This window comes from Protopterus annectens, chromosome 5.part1 (assembly GCF_019279795.1).
Source record: "Protopterus annectens isolate FY-2018-M chromosome 5.part1, PAN1.0, whole genome shotgun sequence".
In the NCBI taxonomy this organism is placed as follows: Eukaryota; Metazoa; Chordata; order Ceratodontiformes; family Protopteridae; genus Protopterus; species Protopterus annectens.
In genome coordinates, this window is record NC_056736.1 from 365,652,560 (window position 1) to 365,674,986 (window position 22,427).

At 39.1% G+C, this 22,427-nt stretch overlaps 1 protein-coding gene across 1 annotated transcript in view; it reads left to right on the top strand.

Moving 5' to 3' along the window:
• The window catches only part of LOC122803163 (short transient receptor potential channel 2-like), a 1,104,815-nt gene that overhangs the window by 1,075,847 nt on the left and 6,541 nt on the right, over positions 1 to 22,427 (top strand). Inside the window, exon 21 of the mRNA XM_044072780.1 lies at positions 7,697 to 7,811. Within this exon, the coding sequence (XP_043928715.1) occupies positions 7,697 to 7,811 (115 nt within the window). The remainder of the gene's footprint in view (positions 1 to 7,696; positions 7,812 to 22,427) is intronic.

The window sequence follows — 22,427 nt, forward strand, 5'->3', positions numbered from 1 at the left end:
TAAGGCTCTTCTAACTCCTCTGTTTCTACACCATATCATTAAGCTATTGCTCAGGCTGTATTGCTTCTATGCTTCTTGACTCCCTCACTATCTATCTGCATCATTAACTTTCTGACTGCTCTTTTCCTAACTGAAACTAACATTCTATTTTTCATGTACTATAACAGTCTATGTCACACATTGCTCTACCTACTATTTTTGGACACTATCTACATCATGTATGGTGAGAATGACTATTATTGATTATAATGTTTTAGTTCTATAGAATTATCTAGATGTGTAGTAATATACTGCAATATCTTGTAACATAGTTTACACTTTTAACTTATTTTTGTATAGTATTTCTAATGTAATTTGTATTGTACCGGATTATACTGTATTTGTATTGTACTGTATGTGGAGCTTTTCTCCCTGGGCCTCTGCTGAAAACGGGTCTGTAGACTCAGTCAGACCACCCCTGCAAACAAATGTCAAATAAATAAATCTCATAGCAGTCATGTCACTGAAAGATCCTCTAAGGAGTGAGGTTGTTTCAGGCAATATTTATTTTATTATTTATTTGCATTTGTTTTCCGGGATAGTCCACTGGGCCTAGGAGTCCCCATTCTCAGTGGAGGCCCGGGGAGAAAAGCTCCACATATTACATATAAATTGATGAGATAAAGTTACATAACGACTGTTAACAGATTCAAGTTGCTAGTAAGCAACATTATACAAAATACAAAAATAACAATGATTTATATCCAGGTAACACTCTATACATGTTGATATACAATTAGAATTAGGCTTTCTATTCTTTAAATTTCATCTTGTAGCGGAGGATGCATAAAACTGAGAGGGAGAAGAGTTAAATTAAGTGAAGATAGATATTTCAAAGTGTTAAAGTTGTTAGAAGAGGTTTCTAGTTTTACGTAATGCTGGAAGACTTATTTGAGAATGTACAGAACCATAGTTCTTATTTGAGAACGTACAGAGCCATAGTTTTAGAGATCCGTGGTGGTGATGCTGCGGTAGCGTTGTCGACTCACAGTAAGACACTGTCCGGTTCGATTCACAGCTAGAGTGTCTTCTGCGTGGAGACATGTGTGAATGAGCGTACCTTTGTTGAAGGTTGTGTGTCAGGGCTGGTAACTCGGCATGTAAAAATCAACTACCAATCATTAGCGGACCGGAGTTCCACTGTGGCGACCCCTAACCGGGAAAAGCCGAAAGACACAAACAGAGCCATAGTTTTGAGAGGTATTGTTGCAGAGACTTCTTGAAAATTGTGTGGTTAGAAGTGGTTCTGATTGTGGTGGGTAAGGAATTCTACACCTTGGCTATAGCAACAGAGTAAAGAGCTCCATTAAAGAATACATATGAGAAAATAGCCTGTAGGTAAAGTTATATGCTTATTTTATGTGCCTTTTGTGTGTCTGAATAACTGATGATATTTTCTGGAAGCCTTATATGCTGTACTTTTTTCAGTTCTGTGAGTGGGTATATAGATATATATATATATATATATATATATATATATATATACATATATATATATTTACTGTCAGTATCATGAACATGGTTTTTGTTGAAACTCACTTGTCCGACATTTTGAATGCAGAAAACACTTTAGTAGACGTACACCTTTAACCACTACTTTTTGCCACTTCACTATACAAACTCCCCAGTTTCAACCATCAGCACATTGCAGCTAAACTAAAATATAGAAACTACTTAGACCTATATGAGCATATTTATAGTATTAATAAATTGCATGCCCATAATGCCCTAGCCAGACATATGACCATCCCAGAACATAATTTTAAATTCAAAATAATTGAGCAAGTTTCATCTGATGAAAGAGGGAGTCCTTGGACTCTTAAACTGGAACACTGTGAACTTAAGTAGCAAGTTCGATTAAATGCTTATAGCTTTCCTAGTTTGAATGATACATGCTCAGTACAGTGCTTATTAAAAGTGAAGGCACTGGATCGGTAATATTTTTGGTTTTAAGTGTTTATATGTGATGGTTTTTATGGTTGTATTTCAATTTAATGTGTTCTCTGTTCTATCATACTATATTGGTAGCCAGGTACTTTTATGAATGACTTGACTGTTTATTTAGTTGTAGTTCAATCTTGGAACCACAAGATGGTGTTATTCTTAAGATTTGTTTCAGTGATGTAATTTCCTTTTGGGTCACATGATTTAATGGAGGGCTATTTAAACTGTGTTTTTTACTTTGCTCTTGTTGTCTGAAGAAGTTTGTTTTAATAAATATGGATGAAAGCGCTTACATCATTTAACATTTAGTGCCTGATTCTTGACTTACCCTTCCACTTCTTCCTAGTACTTGTATAACCTCTTAGACCTCTCATATTCTCAGCTATTATGAAATCATCCCTTTTTACATTTCATAATTACATGTCCTATACAACCCATTCCTCATCTACTGAAGACCCAAAGGGACCCCATCAGAAGTGTGAGACCTGATACTCTGAGTTCTGATATTCCATTAAATGAATTGTGATTCAAACAAAAAACACTGAATTCCAAAATTCACAATTCATCTTTAAAGTGCTCTTTTCTGGGGACTGTGTTATTTTGCATCCCCAGTTTGGAAGGTTGTGCCTCACACCTTTGGTATGGCTATGTTCATGGAGGATCAGGTTGGCAACACAATATTTTTTGTGGACAGTAATGGCTATATGGGTATCAAATTAAATGTCATCCTCAACAGGGAATCCATAGTTCTTTTGTTATTTTGCCAAATATAGCTGTTACCCATCAACAACATATAAAACTGGGGAGGGGGGTTACCAACTGGCACTGAAAGTGACGTCATTTCTACATTACCATTTATGTACAAGGTTCAGTGCTATTTGAAGCCAGATAGTGTCATCAATGTTAAGAATAGTTCTCCCAGGTCTCCTGTCATCTGCATATGTGGAGTCAACTTTGACATCTGATAAATGAAATGGCCCTATGACAAAGCCTTGATGGACTCCACTGTTGATGGGGGCAGAGCTATGAATCAGGGTCAAATGAAGCCCTTGGCAAAATAATGGTCCAGCCCAACTTGAGCCATACCAATATCCCAATACTTTGCAGTCTTTTCCAATTACCATAAAACACTGTTCAGTACTGTCACTGTGCATACTGTTTTCTTCTTTTGTTTGTAATGATCAGAGATTTGGATGCAGTTTAGGCAACTTATTTTAAATGTTACAATTTTACAGCAAAAGCACTGACAGCCACTTGCTAAACAATACAAAAAATTCTTACATTAAAAACAGGCTTAGCATGACCAAAAGTAAACTTCCCTTTCCTTCCCCTGAAACTCACATTTATTGAAAGCGCATTTGGGAAGACATTAAACTACAGTCAATTAGCATATAGTGAAGTACTAATTAGATGGTATGTGAAGAGTATATGAATTCAAATGTGGAAGGCATTTGCTAAAAGTCTGGGACAATCCACTGGGCATAAGTGTCCCCTTTTAGGGGCAGCCCAGGGGCACTGCCTGGTGAAGTGGCTTTGTCAGAATCACACAGTAGGCATACAACTCCAGTGGGAATTAAATTCTGTACTACAGGAAGCAGCTGATTGATAGCTTACAGTTTTACTTGTTGGTACTAAGTTATGCCAAGCAAACACTGTTACAGAACAATATAGTGCATTTTATACCCACATACCATAAAAAATGCATTAACATATTTTCACAGTTAAAATATTAACATTAAATTCATGGACTTCATGCTGTCCAGTTTATTCTCAACCAGATAATAAGCAAAAACTTTGTTAACAGTCAACAGAAAAGGACACCAACATCATACCTATAAAGCATGGTTCATGATGATCCTCTTGTTTTCTTCAATGAATTCCTTCCTTTTCACCAAACTATTCTGGGATGTAAGAACCAATTATTTATACTCAAACATACATATCCATACACACAGATGTGACCATCTTTTACAGCCCCTTACTATGACACTGTACATCACGCATGTTTGCTTGCAATCAAATGAATGAACCAGTATTTAAATAATGACTTAGAAATGTATTTCTGCTCCCTGCTGTGGAAACCATACAGTGTAACCCATTGCACTGCCATGGCCTCCCAATCTCTTAGCTCAGGAATCAGAGACAATGACCCACAATTAGGAACAGATGTTACATATTGCTCGCACACACCTTAGTTGCTAGTATAACAGGTTTTGTTTAGCAAGCATTTTCTGAAGGCTATGAAGTTTGAAACTCATCTTTGCAGTTATTTAGTGACTGCAGTCCACAACAATTTTCCAGAAATCTACAACTTTTACCTGGAACAAACCATGATTATGAGGCAAAATCAGGAACAGTTGAGCTCTATGCACACATGACCATCAATTATAGCCACTTGCATGAGTGTCTACACCTGATAGTTTTGCTTGAGATCAAGTGAATTAATAAGTACATAAATAATGGCCACAAATGCATCTAAGCTCACTGCTGTTAGAGCCATGTAGTGCAATCCATTGCAATGCCCCACTGCCCTCTCAAATTTTTAGCTGAAGAATCAGACAAAAAACAAAAATCAGGAACAGATTTTAAGTATTATTCTTACACACTTAGTCACTAGAATAACTAGTTTAGCATTAGCTAGCATTTCCTGAAGGGTAAAAAGTCTGAATCTCACATGCCTGACATTTTAATAACTGCAATCAAAAATAATTTGCTGAAAAAACACAAATTTCATAGGGAACAGACCTCCTTGCTTCTTGTGGATTTATTAGTTGAAAACACCATGCAAACTATATGTTTTGCAATAAATGACTCAGACAAATTAGCAGGGAATACGGGGCATAGTTCTTATATAACCTAAATGCTGTGTTACTGCTTCAAAACTGTATATTTTGCCTTAAAATATGTGTTTTTGGATCAAATCAACTTCTGTTGATTTACACCCTCCACCTGTTTTACTGTGTCTTGAAAGTCAACTGGTTTACAAGCTTCAGTTGCTTTAGCAATATGTGGCACCACTGTAGTTTCCCAAGATAGTAACTTCAAAAAACAGGTGAATTAAGGTTTTGAATATGAAGGCAGAATTTTTACATGAGGACTGCAATGTAGCACACCTTATTCTGGACCTGAAATAAGAACAGCAAATGAAGGGAGATTAATCAAGTCTGAAATGTAAAGTTTGGACCACATGTAGTCATTACTGGAATATGTGCACAATTTACTTTAGTGAAAGGTGTTTCATTTCAGAAAATAAGGAAGCATTTGCAAATATGTAGCCTACCTTTGGTTTACCACCTGTCCTAATTGTCTTAGTATTCATGGTCTGGACTGTTGTTTCTCATAAAAATGTGGTAACATCTTGGTGATTTAATCTTATCTTAACTTGATATTTGCAGTTTTAGAGGCTGTACAATGTTCTTGCATGCAATGATAACAAGTAGATTGCACTGATAGTTGCATTGGCTGGACAAGAAAGAAGCTACCACTGCCACCATGCAACAGAGGCTTAGAGATGAAAGGGCTGGATGAAGTTCAAGCATGCCTCTGAATCTCTTCTTTTTTCAATAATTCTGAACAAGTCAAAAATAATGAGTGGAGGCAAAATCCTCAAAACAGAAAAAAATGTAAATATTGCCCAGTTCATTTAAATGGTTAATAGGCAACAGATTTTGCATCAGCAAGCATTAAAACAAGAATATGAAATGTTAATATCTGGTGTTACTGACTGACTTTAATCTTGTGCGACTTACCAGAAAAATCAAAACTTTTATGAAGGACAGGGCAAAAACACAAGGCAAAATCAAGGATGTGCTGCTAAAATTCTGGACAGCTGAGAAGTATGGATCAACTCATATGTCAAGAATTCTGCACAGAAATTGAAGCCATGTACATTACTGTGACATCTGTGCAACTTGTTGTAGAAGGACAGATTCGAAAGAAATACAGTTGAAGTTTTTATTTTTAAACTAGCCTCAATGAAGTCTCAATTAAAAGAAAGAATGAAAGAAAGAAAGAAATATGGAAGTCTGTGAAATTGCTGACCTTTCCTTATATGGAAAAGGTCAGTAGGTCAGTTGCTGCATGCCTAAGTTCACACACAGGGATGGAAGGATAAACAAGGTAAAATCAGAGCAGTAACTTTTTCATTGCCTGCATTTAGCACCTAGTAATAGGGAAGTAGGTATTAGGGTTACCATTTTTTATTCCTTTATTAATGCACAACCATGAAAGTGATGATGATTGTGTTTTAGTAACTCATGCTGAAGGAATATAAAACTTTTATAATGCTGTATGAATTATCATCCCACAGCATTGATGGAACCCCCCCCCCCCAGTTGCACAGGTCCCTAGTCAGGTACCTAGGGAGCCTTGTACTGGATCCAACCCTGGACGGGAGATGTGAGGATCAGAGTACCCCTATTCTTGCCTTTTGTGTATGAACTAGTAGCCACTTGTACACCTAAGTTATTGCATCTTCAATACCGTAAACCCCTAAGCTAATGTATTATGTTATCATGTGGTATAGCATTAAATATTTTAGCCAGATCAAGGTCTGCGGCATGAGCAGATAAACCTTCATTCATGGCTGTAGCCACAATTAAAAAATATGCATCGCTAGCTAAATATGCGATCTCTACCATTGACAAACTGTTCTGTGCTAGATCACCATGAAGGCAGTTGCCCATTTCTGCCTAAATAAGTGCCATAGTGATTCTCACCATCACCGCACACAATGAAGTAGTGAGACTACTTAGTCTGTAATTATTGGTCTATGTGGAGGGCCTACCTTGCAGATTGGGATTACAGTAGCCTGCTTCTAGATATTAAGGTCATAGCCAGTTTTAATGCCATATTAAAATAGGCTGTTTTTCATTACAAAATTAAATGTATCTAATCTACTCTAATAGACCTTGTTCTCTGACCTTAATGTGGGCATAGGTGGAATTTCAAATATAATTTTGAGCATGATCATGGTGCAGGGAAGAAGAGAAGATGGTGTTCCCCTTTGTAGCCTGAAAATTGTTCAACATCTGTATGCTAGTGTGGTAATTATATCTGTTGGCTCTGTTATGGTGACACTATTTTACTGTAGCTCACAACATTCTTGTACCTTCTCCTTTATTGTTGTAGAAGGCTTTATTACTGTCAGCTATCCTGTTGGCATGATTTACTTAAAGTTAAGCTTTGTTTTTTGATTTTTTTAGTAAGTCAGGTAGTCTAAAGGATTTGTACACTCTTTCTTTTGGTTTAATAATTTAATGTACCAACATTTAAGTTTATTGTAGGACTTTCTAGTATATTTATACCTCAAAAGAGTAAATGTGTCAATGCAATTGTTTAATTTGTTGATACAGGTTTTCACAGATTGGTTGTGGGGGGATAATACAAGGACCCAGATACATGATAAAAAGAGGCTGTTTAGGACGCAATAGTTTGCATTAAAAAATCTTAAAGACAGTGCCATTTTTTATTAGGTCTGGTGTGTACAAGGAACATTGTGGACTTGTGGTCAGAATGAAAAGGGAGCAGGGTGATGTTTAGCTTAGCATAGCTGGCAAGGATGCTTATCAAGATGATATCAGTATGTTTCTGCTCCTTGTCAGCATTTTTGCCATGTGTTTGTGAATGTTAATATTTATGAAGTCTAATAATTTTTGCAAAAAATTACTGGTTAAGGTATATCTAAGTTATTTTTCTAATATTTTTCTTGCAGGATGATGGCATGAGAGCAGAAGGCAAGGAGACTTACAGACTGCAGGTGATCAAAACCCTGGTGCAGAGGTACATTGACACTGCCAGACGAGAATTTGAGGAAGCCAAAAGAAAAGGTGAGGTCTTACTGTTAGAGTTGCCACTTGGTCAGTTTATTCTTTAGCCTTTTTTGTTGTGGTAGCCATTACTACAGTTGCACAATTTGGGGCAGACAGAGGAAGCTGAAAGGGTGTTTTTGTTAAAGGAAGGCAAAAGAGAATTTTAGGTGGTAACAGTCTCTCAGTATATGTACCTCATTGCATGAAAGAACTGAAGAAATAAAATGAGAGACTCAAATTTATGCAGGAAAAAACACTCATAATTGACAAAGTATAATGTAGTTACAGAGTAAATTTGAATGAAATAATTGGAGCTTTTGCAGGCCACCCACTTAAGTGAGATATCAGCTTTAAATCAGTTTTACATCTTTGTCATTTAGTAGCTCTGTGCTGAAATGAGGGATGTACTAACTGCAGATAGCACCTGAAAGAGACATCTTAAGGGTGCATTAGAGGTTCTGCATCATTGTGTAACAACCATCTGTGCAATGCTATTTAAAATCCATTACTTGATAAGAAAGTACAATACAATCAGTCTGCCCACCATTACAGGCCTAGCTAATAACCCATATTCAAATATTACCTCCACTCTCAAAGATGGCAGCATAAGAAGAAAGAATTTGTGGTTACCCATCCAATTATCTAGATTTCTGTTGAATGTGGCCAGGGTGTTATTCTGTTTGGCATGCAATGTTCTGGACACGTGCAAGAGCAGGTAGCAATACTTTCTCCAGACCCCCAGGTCAGACAGTAGAATGCTGATAAAAAAGGACATTTTATTCTTAAACTGACTTGTTCAGCAAGCTTTGGTTTGTTAATGCCTGAAGAGAAGACTGAACACATTTGAGTTAAAGATCTTGCTTACTTTTTCTTAATCTGACTTTAAATACAAGTCTAGCCTGAATGATGCAAAAAATACATCAACATTCAGTGAACATTGAACCTGCTCATTCTCTTCTGGCTGATAACGTTTTGTCCTTCATCTGTTCAGTTCTGCTTTTTAGCTAGTTTCCATGTTTTCATCTTAGTACCCCTATTCTGGTTGTGCTATGCTCAGTATAAACCACTTCTGTAGTGCCTCAATGGCAAAAGTCTTGTGGTCTGTGCAATATGGATCACGCCATGGGAATGGGACTGGGAGCCAAGCTACTGTTAGATACTGCAGATAAAACTTTTTATCAGTATACTTAATGCTCCATGAATACAAGCATGCAGCTGCATTAGGAGTGTCATACTATAATCCTCTGTATGACAGTGCACCACATGGCTTTTACCCTTTAACCTGCTGCAAAACCTGGGGCACTAGTCCTACTTGCCTTAATCAAGGAGTGAACAACCTAGAATTCGTTTTCTATCTGCTCTCCTGAAACAGGAGATCTGGTGTGTGAACATTTAGCCATGTTCTCTACATCTGTTCTTCAGAAACGTGCAATGACAGCTGAACACTTCATTTGTATTATGGATGAAAATGTAACCTCTACGCCATCAGGCAATTAAAGTGGCAAGTTTATTTTTTCTGTAGATTGGCCTCGTATATCACAAAAACAGTAAGCTCTCAGTTAACCACCACCCGTGGGGATTGGTAGATGCCAGATAACTGTAGTTTCTGGCTGCTTGAGCGTTACCGTTAAAAATAGGCCTTGCTAATACCATACCCTACACTATTTGTTTGGTTTGACTTATTCTCAGGTTGGGGAGAGAGGGAATTTATTCCTATCTTCTTTTTTAAAACTCTAAAAACATAAGGTATGTTTCTGCAGGGGGGGACAAAAGTGCAACACATGAAAATTGTAATGTATTTCTTTGATTTTTTTTTTTTTTGCCGGTTGCCTGAGAGTGCCGGTTAACTAAGAGTTTACTGTATTTAGAAACTGACAAAACAAGTAACACCATTTCAAAGTGTCACTGCAAAGTATCTGATAAAATAAAGAAATAACAGGACTCATTTATGAACACCAGCAAAAAGTCTAAGGTATCAAAATCAATCAAATAGTTGTGGATGTCAGAATGCAACTTTTTGATTCAGGCTCATCATATCCAAAAGCAGAAAATGAAGGACCTCTAGTAGAATTTATGTGCTGTCATAAGGTATGAAGGACTGGCTGTGATTTAGTCTTTCTAAGTTACTTAGTAGCAAACAGCAGGAAAGTATATTCATTCTGTCTAAAGGAGAAGGGACGTTTGGTTTACTTTTTCATGACAGACAAAGCCTTCTATTAAGCCCCTTAAAATTATAATCAGATTCATGTCCTATTATGATAAACACCTTATTTTGCAAACTGGATAAGAGGAAACATAGTTTTTTCAGCAAGGATCGCTGTAGGATAGGAAATAACTTCCCCTGTGTAGCATTCCGTTAACAATCCCTACTTACACTGAAGGCTATAACTTCTTTGCATCCCAGCATGTTATTTTAAGGTCAGATTACACACACACACGCACACACGCACACACGCACACACGCACACACACACACACACACACACACACACACACACACACACACACACACACATGTAGCTTAAAGCCCCTGTGAAGGCATTTTTAAATCATGGAACATAAAAGGAAAATTTGGGCTTCTGTCAGGGACTTGAGTCCAGGACCTTTAAATGATTCATGCTGATGTCATTGCCACTAGACCATTAAACAGCCCCTCAGCAGATAGGCTCTGAATACGCTTTAGGAACGTCATCTTCCCTTCATTTAAGAATCAGTAGCATGTAATTTTAAGATCAGATTTTACACACACACACACACACACACACACACACACACACACACACACACACATACTTGAAAGCCTTTGTTATGGCATTATTCATATCACAGTGTAAGAAAGGAAAATATATGCCTTTAGAATGTGACTTAGACCCAGGACATTTAACAATCATGCTAATATCCCTGCCTCTGGATTACCAAGGAGACTCTAAGTAGCTAGTTTCTGAGTCAATAAATAAAGGCATTCTCCTTTCAACTAACAATCAGTAAGATACATCTCATCCTCTTAGTACAAAAATATGGACAAAGGCAAAAATAATGGGGGAAAAGGTCCAAAAATAGGGACACATTTTAAATATCGCACTTAGAAAGTTGATAGAATAATAGGTTTGGCATTGGCATGCATGTATGTTAATTCACTCTCCCTTATTCTGTCAATGTCTCAATAGTTGTAATATTTAACTAATTGTCCCTGACTGCCCCTGCTTTTTTTCTGAAATTTTCCCTGATTCTATTGAGATTTGTTCTTGATTCATTGAGAGTTATGAACTTCATGGACTCTCACAGATGACATTCTTATTTTCAACAGATGAGACTATTTAACTGAGTTACGTTTATTTGACATAGTCAGTCATAAGATTCTTTTAAGTTAAGCAATGCTGTGAATAGGACTGAAGTTATATATTTGTTTACCAACAATCTGGCCAAATCAATCCTCTGTTACTTTTCACAATTAAGTTGCTGAATTCCTCAGGGCTCGATTATGGGTCCCATTTTATTCTGTCATTATGTTAATTCCTCTCCATCTGATCACTCTGCAATTAATATGTTATTGTACGCAGATGATTTAATTATTTACTGGTCTTCCACTCACCTAATTGTTGAGAGTACTCTTGAATGCAACTTGAACTGTCTACTGCAATGGCTTCCTGAAAGGATGCTTCTTTTGAACTAGAACAAAGGCAATGAGATTTTCCACTGCATGTGTCTTAAATGGGTCTCAATTCACTAGGCCATCACTAATTACTGTAAGCAGTGCATTGAAACCAGTTTTAAATGCCTATGCCTAATAATGCATACATGCTTCACCTTTGATAAGCATATGAGCTACATTATCTGTAAGGTTAATGACTTACTCTTTTGTTTAAGAAGGATCTCAAGGTTCCTCTTGGTTGAGCAGCAACAGTGAAAGAAATCATCTTCTTGCACTGGATTGTTAGCTTTTGCTAATTTCTCATGGCTGGCCTTTCAACTGCATGCAACAACAAAACCTGTTCAATAGAATATGTAGGTTTATAACAGTAATTATTTAGGGCATCACTGCAGATTATTCTAGGGAATGTTGTTCAGGGCAAAGCTGCAGATTATTCTAGGGAATGTTGTTCAGGGCAAAGCTGCAGATTATTCTAGGGAATGTTGTTCAGGGCATCACTGCAGATTATTCTAGGGAATGTTGTTCAGGGCATCACTGCAGATTATTCTAGGGAATGTTGTTCAGGGCATCACTGCAGATTATTCTAGAGAACGTTGTTCAGGGCATCACTGCGGATTATTCTAGGGAATGTTGTTCAGGGCATCACTGTGGATTGCTCCAGGGAATGTTCTTCATGAGCATCACTACAGATTACTCCTGGGAATATTGTTCAGGGCATCACTACAGATTACTCCAGGGAATGTTGTAACTCCTCGTGCTAGCCAGATCTGACCTCCTGTTGTGCATATTCCTATTTAAGCAGCAAAGGCAAACATCTTTCCTGTATTTGTCTAAAGGCTCTCCGAAGTACGTGTTCCCAAAGGAATGGTGCCATGGTCCTTCTAATACCTCAGAACAACGTACTTACTGGCGATCACTGCTTCTGCATGCTGGGATAGCAATCAAAAGACTTTTCCTTCCAACTGAGGATATAACTGATTTTTTTCAAAGTTTATATATTTGGCAGTCAGCTTTCTTGTGGAGAAATATAGCTGCTTCTATTTCCCTAACCCTTCTGTCATATAAGCTTATTGCTCTGCTTATTGTCTCTATCTTTTCTGTAACTTGTTACACTGCAAATATGTTGAATTGCCTCTGATGTATATAGAGGAGTACATTTAAACCATTCCTATACTTTAATGTCAACATTTTTATGTATAGATACTTTGTGTTTTAAATTCTTTGGACTACATTCATTTCTTTTCTCTGAGCAGTTTCTAAAATGAGTCTTTTGGGAATCTCTTCATTATCCTGGTCAATCAGCATTAAAAAACAAAATAAAACACATCTTCTCACTGGAATTGTATATATTTAGCCATTTTGATGTTACCTCTCTGCCTCAAGTGCATCTGCCATCTGTATTGTACACAACATTTCTTTCCATCAGTTAGCTTCACATCTGCAAAATAATTGCTATAAATATTATTTATCAGTCAAATCTTAAGAGTCCTTCTCATCATCATCTTCTTCATCCTCATTTCCCATTTTTGTATGGAGCTGGGTTTTTCTGTAAACTGTTGTCACTTCTTTCTCTTCAGTGCTGGTCACACCTGCTGTCTCAGGTTTCCAATCATGTAATCCATCCATCTCTTAGCTGGACATCCTCATGTCCTCTTGCTCTCTTCCTGTCCCTGCTAGCTCCACATTATTGAATCATCTTCTGTTTTCCTGCACATGTGACCAAACCACCATGGTCTGTTCTCTTTCATCTGCTCTGTAACTGGGGCTACTTTGGCTTCTACTCATGTCTTTGTCTGTACTACAATGTACACTTTCCTATCCCTCTCAGGCACACCATTTCCATTACCTCAAGCTCCCTCACCTTCACTATAGCTCTTCTCTGCCCAGTTGTTTGTGCTGTACAGAAGCATGATAATATCACTGTTTTGTGCACCTTACATTTCAACTTCTTTGGTATTCTTCTTATAGGTTCATTGGTTCATAGTTGATTACTAGGCTAATGGTACAAGAACCTTTACAAGGGTAGCCAGTAATATCAAGGATATGAAAATATTATATCTTAATTCCCCAGATATAGGATGGGGTAGTATCAGGGTAGTGGGAGTTTGGGTGTTGGAGTCCTGAGTCATTTTACAGATTGCTTCTGTCCATACGGGAGATGGGCAGTACCCCAGGAGTGAATTTACGGTTCCCCAGCCATTTATCCAAATTCTTTATGAACAGAGTGAGGGATGGGCTTTATTTTATGAAGACAGGAAGCTTATTCTATAAGTGAGGTAGCTTTAGGATATGAATCTGTCTCTCCCGCAAGTTCTGTTTCAGTCACAAATAAGGTTCACGTCCATGGAACATAACCCTCGTATAATTTTTCTTGTTAATATGTAACATTTTCATCAAGGTTGGATAACAGAATGCCTTACAGGTCAAGCATAAGTCACCTCTGAAAAAATGATATGAGATGGCGTAAAGGCATAAGGTCTTTAGTCAGTCTACATAAGATGTGTGTCTTAAGTTTTGTACTTTTTTAGTGAGAAACCTCTGGAGCTGCTCCAGTTGGTGTAAATGGCTGATTAGGTACATGCAGAAGGGAGCATTGTCCTCGATTATGGGCCCATTGATGGCTGAGTACAATGGCACTATGACTTCCTTTGATCTTGATGCCATGCCTTTACTTATAATTTGAGCCACACAGAAGGATTTTCTCACTACCATAGCTACCTGGTGGTCAACGTTTAGGTTAATATTTATCTGTGTTCCTAGATTCCTCACCATTGGTTCTAGTTTTAGGGGTGTGCTATCGATATTATAATTTACAGTGATATCTGATTTACTGAAAAGCATGCTTATTCATTTTTAGCATTTAGTCTTAGACCATGGTTTTGACACCAATCGTTTTCAGGCTTGTTTGTAGGATGTCAGCATTATTTGGGGATTCAGTGATTGCTCCTAGCTTACAGTTTTTAGTGTACTTGGTGAGCCAGAGGCCTCCAACCTTGGCCTTCACTTCAGAGAACTATATACCAAACAGGAGGGGCCCCAACACTGAACCCTGTGGGGCACCACTGGTAACAGGTTTCTTATCAGAAATGGATTCATCTATATAGACAATATGTGCACTGTCAGTGAGCCAGTTTGCTACCCATCTGATGATGTAGGGGTTTAAGCCTAACTCAGTAAGTTTATCTGTGATCTCCAAGTGGGGGATGGTGTCAAAAGTTTTGGCCAGGTCTACATAAGTGGTGTGTACCGTCTTACTCTCATCCATGACCCTGGTGACTTTCTTGAAGAAGTCCATCAGACTCAGCAGGCAAGACCTCCCTTTGACAAAGCCAAATTAGGGTTGGTCCAGTGTTTGGAAAGTTCCTGTGTTGTTATTGATCAGTTCCATGATAATTCTCTCCATGACCTTGTAGATAAGACTGGTCAAGCATATGGGTCTGTAGATCTCTGGATCAGTTAATGGACCCACCTTGTGCAGAGGGACAACTTTTGCAGTCCTCCATTCCTCTGGGACAAAGCCAATCCAAAGGCTGTGGTTAAAGGGTGTTTCTAGTTGCCTTGATAGATTATGTTTTAAGCTATTTAAGAAGCATCCTGGAATGTTGTCAGGACCCATGGAGGCAGTGTTTTTGGCTTTAGCGAGTGCAGTAAGGACCTGTTCCTCATAATGACTGGTGAGGGGATGGTTGCGAGTATTTCTTTGGGTGTGGTAGGAGGTGATAGGGAGGAGAAGTTTAAACTGAACTTGTCAGCCAGCAGGTTTGCTATAGTTTCAGGCTGGGTGTAAGTGTTGCCATTCATGATTAACTCAACACATTGCTGAGCATTTCCACCAAGGTTATGAGCATTATTAAAAAACTCATAGTTATTTTTCACCTGGAAGGTTATCTTTGCCTCATAGTTTGCTTTGGCAGATTTGACCATCTCTCTAATTTGTTTGTTTAGACTGGTGAGTGTCTTTTTGTACTGCTTTGATTTTTTTTCTTTTGTTGAACTTTTTATGCTATGGGTACACCTGGGTGGTTTATTTCTGCTAGTAATGATGGGTTTGACTCAGACAGCTGCTGCCTCTTCTATGCAGTTATGAATGGTTGTACAGTGCTTTTGTGTACAGTTCAGAGTAAGCCTCAGTGTCATCCAGGTATGGAGGGGATTGGAAGTTTAATAAGCTGTCACTTAGTTTGAGGTAATTGGCTTTAGTAAAGTTCTTAACAGGTTTAAAGTTTGATGGGGATTCTAGATTAGTTTTAACACTAAAGGAGATCATTTTGTGGTCAGGCCTTACCAGGGGATCTAGGATATTTGCACCTCTAGTTTGGGAGCTAACTAGATGCTCAAGAGTGTTTGTGTTGATGAAGTCCAAAAACCTCTGAGCAAATGAATTATGGGTTGTATAAGCCTCTCAGTTTATGGAGGGGTAGTTGAAGCCACCCATAAGTCTAGTGTTAGGCTGAAAGTTAAGAGATTCTAATAGGTTTATGTAGGAGATGTTGTTTTCCAGAGTCATGTCAGGGGATCTGTAGCTAGAACTGATATGCTTTGGGGGTCACACCTATGGTTAGTTGGGCAAAGAGCAGCCCAAGTGAGTCATGTTGCTGGTTGTTCATGTGAATGTGAATGAATCGGGGCAAAAAAACCCTAAGGGAGGTAAAGAGAGATATATTTGAACTCTCTGTAGAGGTCACAATTGCAGGCAAGACCCTGACACTGAATAAAATCCTCCCTTCTACAGAAATGATGCCTAAGTACAAAGAAAAGATGAATGGGTTCAACAACTGGCTAAAAAAATTGTGGGTGTCATTGTAGGAAGATCCAGTATGTGGCAGCATGGTGTGAGATGGCAGCATGGTGTGAGATGGCAACACGGTGTGAGATGGCAGCACAGTATGAAATGGCAGCATGGTGTGAGATGGCAGCATGGTGTGAGATGGCAGCGTAGTATGAGATGGCAGCATGGTGTGAGATGGCAGCATGGTATGAGATGGCAGCACAGTATGAAATGGCAGCATAGTGTGAGATGGGAACATGGTATGAGATGGCAGCATGGTATGAGATGGCAGCATGGTATGAGATGGCAGCATGGTGTGAGATGGCAGCATGGTGTGTGGTGGCAGCATGATAGGAGATGGCAGCATGGTATGAGATGGTAGCATGGTGTGAGATGGCAGCATGATATGAGAAGGCAGCATGGCATGAGATGGCAACGTGGTGTGAGATGGCAGCATGGTATGAGATGGCAGCATGGTGTGTGGTGGCAGCATGATAGGAGATGGCAGCGTGGTGTGAGATGGCAGCATGGTGTGAGATGGCAGCATGGTGTGTGATGGCGGCATGATAGGAGATGGCAGCATGGTGTGAGATGGCAGCGTAGTATGAAATGGTAGCATGGTATGAGATGGCAGCATGGTATGAGATGCTTGACTATCCTACCTGCTTTGCAAAGGATAATTTACATCTCTTGTTCAAAGGCTTCTGCATGCTGGCTAAAGCCTTTGCTCCCCCATAGTGTATTTTTAGGCAAAGTTCAGTTAGTGAGCATTTCAACAAAGCAAACTTATCTATATCAAAACAAAGTTAAATTAAGGTGGCTTTGCTCGCAACAAGTAACCCAACTTTAGGACACTTCTGCATTTGGAAGACATTCATATATGTGTAATCATTAAAACCTAGTTTAAATACCCAAAAAGTACTCTCTCCATACCTGGGTTTAGTGAATACCTTGCCTTCAGACCCAATAACAATTGTGTTGATGTGCCCATATTTGTCAGAGACCATATCACCTCTGGAAAGATTCCTAGAGACCCACAGATTAAACTCCCAAATCATGCTTAACAAAATCAATTAGTTTATCACCTGTTACAGGACCCCTTCCATGATCCTGTATGTCCATTTCAGGTTCCTAAACATTAAGGATGAACTCCACACAAGTAAATAAATACTTCATCATTCTTGGAGACTTTATCTGCCCATCACTTGACTGGACAACCTACACCATCAACATAGGATATGCTCAAAAGTTTTTAGACCTAATAAATAAAAACTCAGTTGACCAACTTGTTACTAGCTCAACTACAGGCCAGATATTCTTGGGTTGGTAGTTACAAATGTAGCTTCATCATGCACAACTGTATTAGTAATTCTTCATATGGTTAAGTCAGAACATCTGGTAGTAATCTTTCCCCTCAAGCTATCTAAACCCCCTGAAATTAATACATCATAATTCAAAGATTTCAAGTGCTCAGTCCTCCTCAATTTTTATGATGAAGTCTCAAAATTCACATGTAATAACATCACCTCTGACATTGTCTCAGTTAGTAGAGTCACCAAGGAGTTTTACACTCACATAAATACATGTATAGAATTGGCAGTCCCATCTAGACCTAAATATAATGGGGAATTTAAAAGAAAACCATCCTGGAAGTCCATTGACATAAGTAAAATCTACAATAAAAGGAAAAGACTTATTAGAATATACAACAGATGTAAATACCCTCAAGCCAAGGAAAATATTAGGAATTTGACTAAGAATTTTAAAAAGACTATTAGATCAATGAAAGCAGGCCATGAATGTAGGCTGTCATCTGAAGCCATGGACATTTACAAATCCAAAAGATTGCCAAATTCTGGTAATCAAGGACACACAGGTAGAAACCGCAGTCTCCTAAACTAAGAATACAGCATCCATGGGACCAGGCTGTGTACTACATGAACTACAAAATGAACTGGCACCTCACCTAAGTGTCATGTTTAAGCACAGCCTCACCTCAGGCTTCATGCCCACTGAGTGACACACAGCTACAGTTATCCCACTCCACAAGGGGGGATCCATCTTGGATCCCGGGAACTACTGTCCCATCAGTCTGACGAGCCTGATCTACAGGGGCATGGAACATATTATCATGGAACTTATAAACAAAGATACTGGCAACCTTCAAACACTGGACCCCACCCAGTTTGTGTTCGTGAAGAGCCGATCTTGTCTCTTGAACCTGATTGACTTCTTCAAATTAGTCTCCAGAGCTGTGGATGAGAGTAAGGTGGTCCGCACAGCCTATCTGGACCTCATCAAGGCCTTCGACACCATCCCCCACTCTGGAATCATAGATAAACTTACTAAGCTTGGCATAAATCCCTTGATGGGTTGCCAACTGGCTTACTGACAGAACCCAGACTGTAAAAGTAGCCAACTCCAAATCCAGTTCCAGACAAGTGACAAGTGGAGTACCTCAGGGTTCAGTCCTGGGACTGATCTTGTTTGGCATCTACTTCTCTGAAGTACAGGCCAACACTAAGGGACTCTGGCTAACAAAGTTCACAGATGACTGCAAACTGGGAGCCATTATTGAATCCCCAAATGATGTGGATATTCTACAAAAGGGCCTTACAGAAACAGATGCTTGGTGCCAGAGCCATGGGCTCAAGCTTAATGCCAAGAAATGTATAGTTATCCCCTTTGGGAAAGACAATGTACCCAAGAATTACCACATAGGTGGCAGTACACTAAACACCGAAAGTGTGATGAGAGACTTAGGGACACAGGTGGCCAGTGGTCTCTCCTTCGATAACCACATTGCCACAACAGTCAGGAAATCCTTCTATGTGGCACCTCATCACTAAGGGCTTTTCATCCAGAAAAAAGGAGGTCATTGTCCCACTGTACTAATCCCTCATTATACCCATTATAGAATACAATGCCCCGTTTGGTATGTACCTCACAAGATATCTGCAACAGCTGGAAAGGCCGCAGAAATACTTCATTAAAAGAATCACCGGCTTAAAGCAGATGCCCTATGCTGACCATTTAAAAAAACTCCAGCTATACTCTGTGGCATATCATCTACTCAGAGGTGATCTCTGCTTAACATACAAGGCCATGTCAAACCCTGAGCTGTTGGACATGCTCCACTTAAAGAACTCCCAATCCCTCAGAGCCACACGCTCCAGGGATCTAAACCTTGTCATCACAATAAAGAAAACATGCTGGAGGGATAGGTTCCTGACCCAGAGACTCCCCATACCCTGGAATAGACTGCCCATACATGTCAAGCAGAGCACCTCCTTGGCCCTCTTCAAAAGGAACCTTGACGATTGGATGAGAGATAGGAAATTCACCCCGGGGATCATGTCAGTCACCCTGCTAGACAGGGATCCAGGGAAGTAAATATTGTGGGAAGAAATATCCAGTGAATTGTTATGTCTAGGTTTGTATAGTCCCTAGGGCCAATAGCCTATTACCAACCTATGAACCTATGCTTACATCATGTGGATGTTAAAGATCCCATGGAACCTACTGAAAAGAGTAGGGAAAGATCCTCGATGCCCTGGCCAAATTTCCCCTAGTAGTATAGATGCCAGCTCAGTCCTCCTTGAGAAAAGGCTCCTACTCTAGTGGGACTAACTCAGTCAACAAAGTAAATAAAATATATGTTAGAAAACTAAAAAACAGCACCCAGTAGCATACCTAACTAATACAAAATGACAACATGTACAGACTCAGTGGACCTTGCCAATATCCTAACAAATAAATTTAGAGAAAATTTCACTCCTGAGATGGCCATCCAAAGCCTTATGATCTCTGTAGCTCTCAAAGCCGCACATTATCATTAAAGAAAATGTACTAGATGTGCTGTCCAAGACAAAGAACACTTCCTCCATGGAACCAGATAATATAATTGGCTGATAAATTCTATAAAACATGCCCTGGCAGAACCTTTACATAAAGAATTTAACCTAAGCCTGGCTAAAGGCTCAGTCCCAGAAGTATTTTGTACAGCACTGGTTGATGCCACTCTATAGAGATAGCCCTACTACTGACACTTAAAACTATATACCCATCAGCCTAAACAGTCTCATTTATAAGGCCATGGGACACATTATAACAGACTTGATTAACATCAAAATTAAAAATTTCATCTGGCTAGATGTGCAACAGTTTGGTTTTAAAAAAAGTCAATCATTTCTAATGAACCTGGTTAACTTCTTTGAGAAAGTAACACAAGCTGTTGACAGTGGTCACAATGTACATACAGCTTATCTTCATCTGGCCAATGCATTTGGCATTATCCCCCTGCAAGCATAATTAATGAACTAAATCTGTTACAGATATCTGTGTGGTAAGAAGGATACAAAATTGGCTGAAAGACAAACCCACATCGTGCAGGTAGCAGGTACAGCATCAGAGAGCATGACAGTAACCAGAGGTGTCAGTGCTGGGACTGCTTTTGTTCAGTTTTTTTCTTGTAAACAAGGTTATCATGTCACCTTTAAAACTAGATGCAGCTACTGTACCACAGTGATTTGTGTTAACTCTCCTTTTCTCTATTTTTGTAACCAGCATGGTTACCTATTGTGAAGGTGCACATACACGTATACTTTGATAAACAAATGACTCGGTGCTACTATACTCCACCAGATCCATAGCCAAAGTAATTATTCAGCTTCAACTGTCCTTTAACAGTATCCACAAGTGGATGGAGTTATTAAATGTATCCCTAAACCTAAACAAAACCAAGGTCACGTTATTTACTACAAAGAAATCTGTATTAAGCCCTTCAAAATTCCTTAGCTCATATAAAAAAGTACTGTCATCCAACCTGTTCAATGTAAGCTTCTGAGCCACCCCAAGCCTTTCTGTGTTGGAGGGAAGCCTTCTAGCTTATCAGTGGGAGTGATAAGCACTAGGTAGTCTATCTACCACAAGAGGAGTGGTTTCTGGCCCAGAAAATGTAGTTATTGGCCTTTTGGGCAGTTTTTTCCATCTCTTTCAACTTTTCTGGTTTAAAAGCTCATGTTTGAGCTTGTTTCCCACTTCTCCTGTAACTAGTCTAGTCCAGATACAGATTTGCTGTATCCAAGACTGTTTGTAAACTTCTGAGCCCCCCCAAGCCTTTCTGTGTTGGAGGGAAGTCTTCTAGCTTATCAGCAGGAGTGGTAAGCACTAGGTAGCCTATCTACCACAACAGAAGTGATTTATGGCCCAAAAATTGTAGTTTATTGGCCGTTTGGGCAGTTTTTCCATCTCTTTCAACTTTCTGGTTTAAAATACTGCATTTAAACTTTTCCCAGCTTTCCTGTAACTAGTCTAGTCCAGATACAGATTTTTGTATCCAGGACTGTATATAAGCTTCTAAGCCCCCCAAGCCTTTCTGTATTGGAGGAAAGCCTTCTAGCTTATCAGTGGGAGTAGTAAGCACTAGGTAGCCTATCTACCACAAGAGGAGTGGTTTCTGGCCCAGAAATTGTAGTTTATTGGCCGTTTGGGGAGTTTTTCCATCTCTTTCAACTTTCTGGTTTAAAATACTGCATTTATGCTTGTTTCCTACCTTTTCTGTAGCTGGTCTAGTCCAGATACAGATTTGCTGTATCCAGAAGTGTTTGTAAGCTTCTGAGCGGTGCCAACATCTGCTCTTCAAATTTTCCCTTAGATCTGCTAGTTCTCGCCTGCACTTTTACTAGCAAATTAGTTTAGCACTTTACCAGAATACTTGCAGCAATTATTGTAACACATAAACATGCTACCAGCACTAAATGTTCTACAAGGAAACAGCTCCAGTACTTATTATTAATGCCCACCCCTCCAGGCATCTCTAAAGGACAGTTCATTGTGCTTTTTCCTATTAACCTGATAAACTTGGGCATCCTGAGGCAATGCAGCAACTGCCTCATGTACACCTACAACCCTCTCCTCTTACCTCCAAACACTCAGACTTGTGAGAGATGCACTTATATATCCAAACTGGAAGCCACTCACTCACTCTCCAGCCAAAACCAGAATAGCTGGTCAAGAGGAGAAGGTCAACACTTGCACCACACTGCATGGAACACATAGCCTTCCAGAACACATACCAGCACTGCCTTCATATAAAAATGCAAACCACACACCCACCTTTGTGGAGGCTCTCAATAAAAATCCACCCAAACAGCAGAGACCTCCAAGGCAGAAATGCACACAACTACCTCAACACAATAATCACGAGACATAT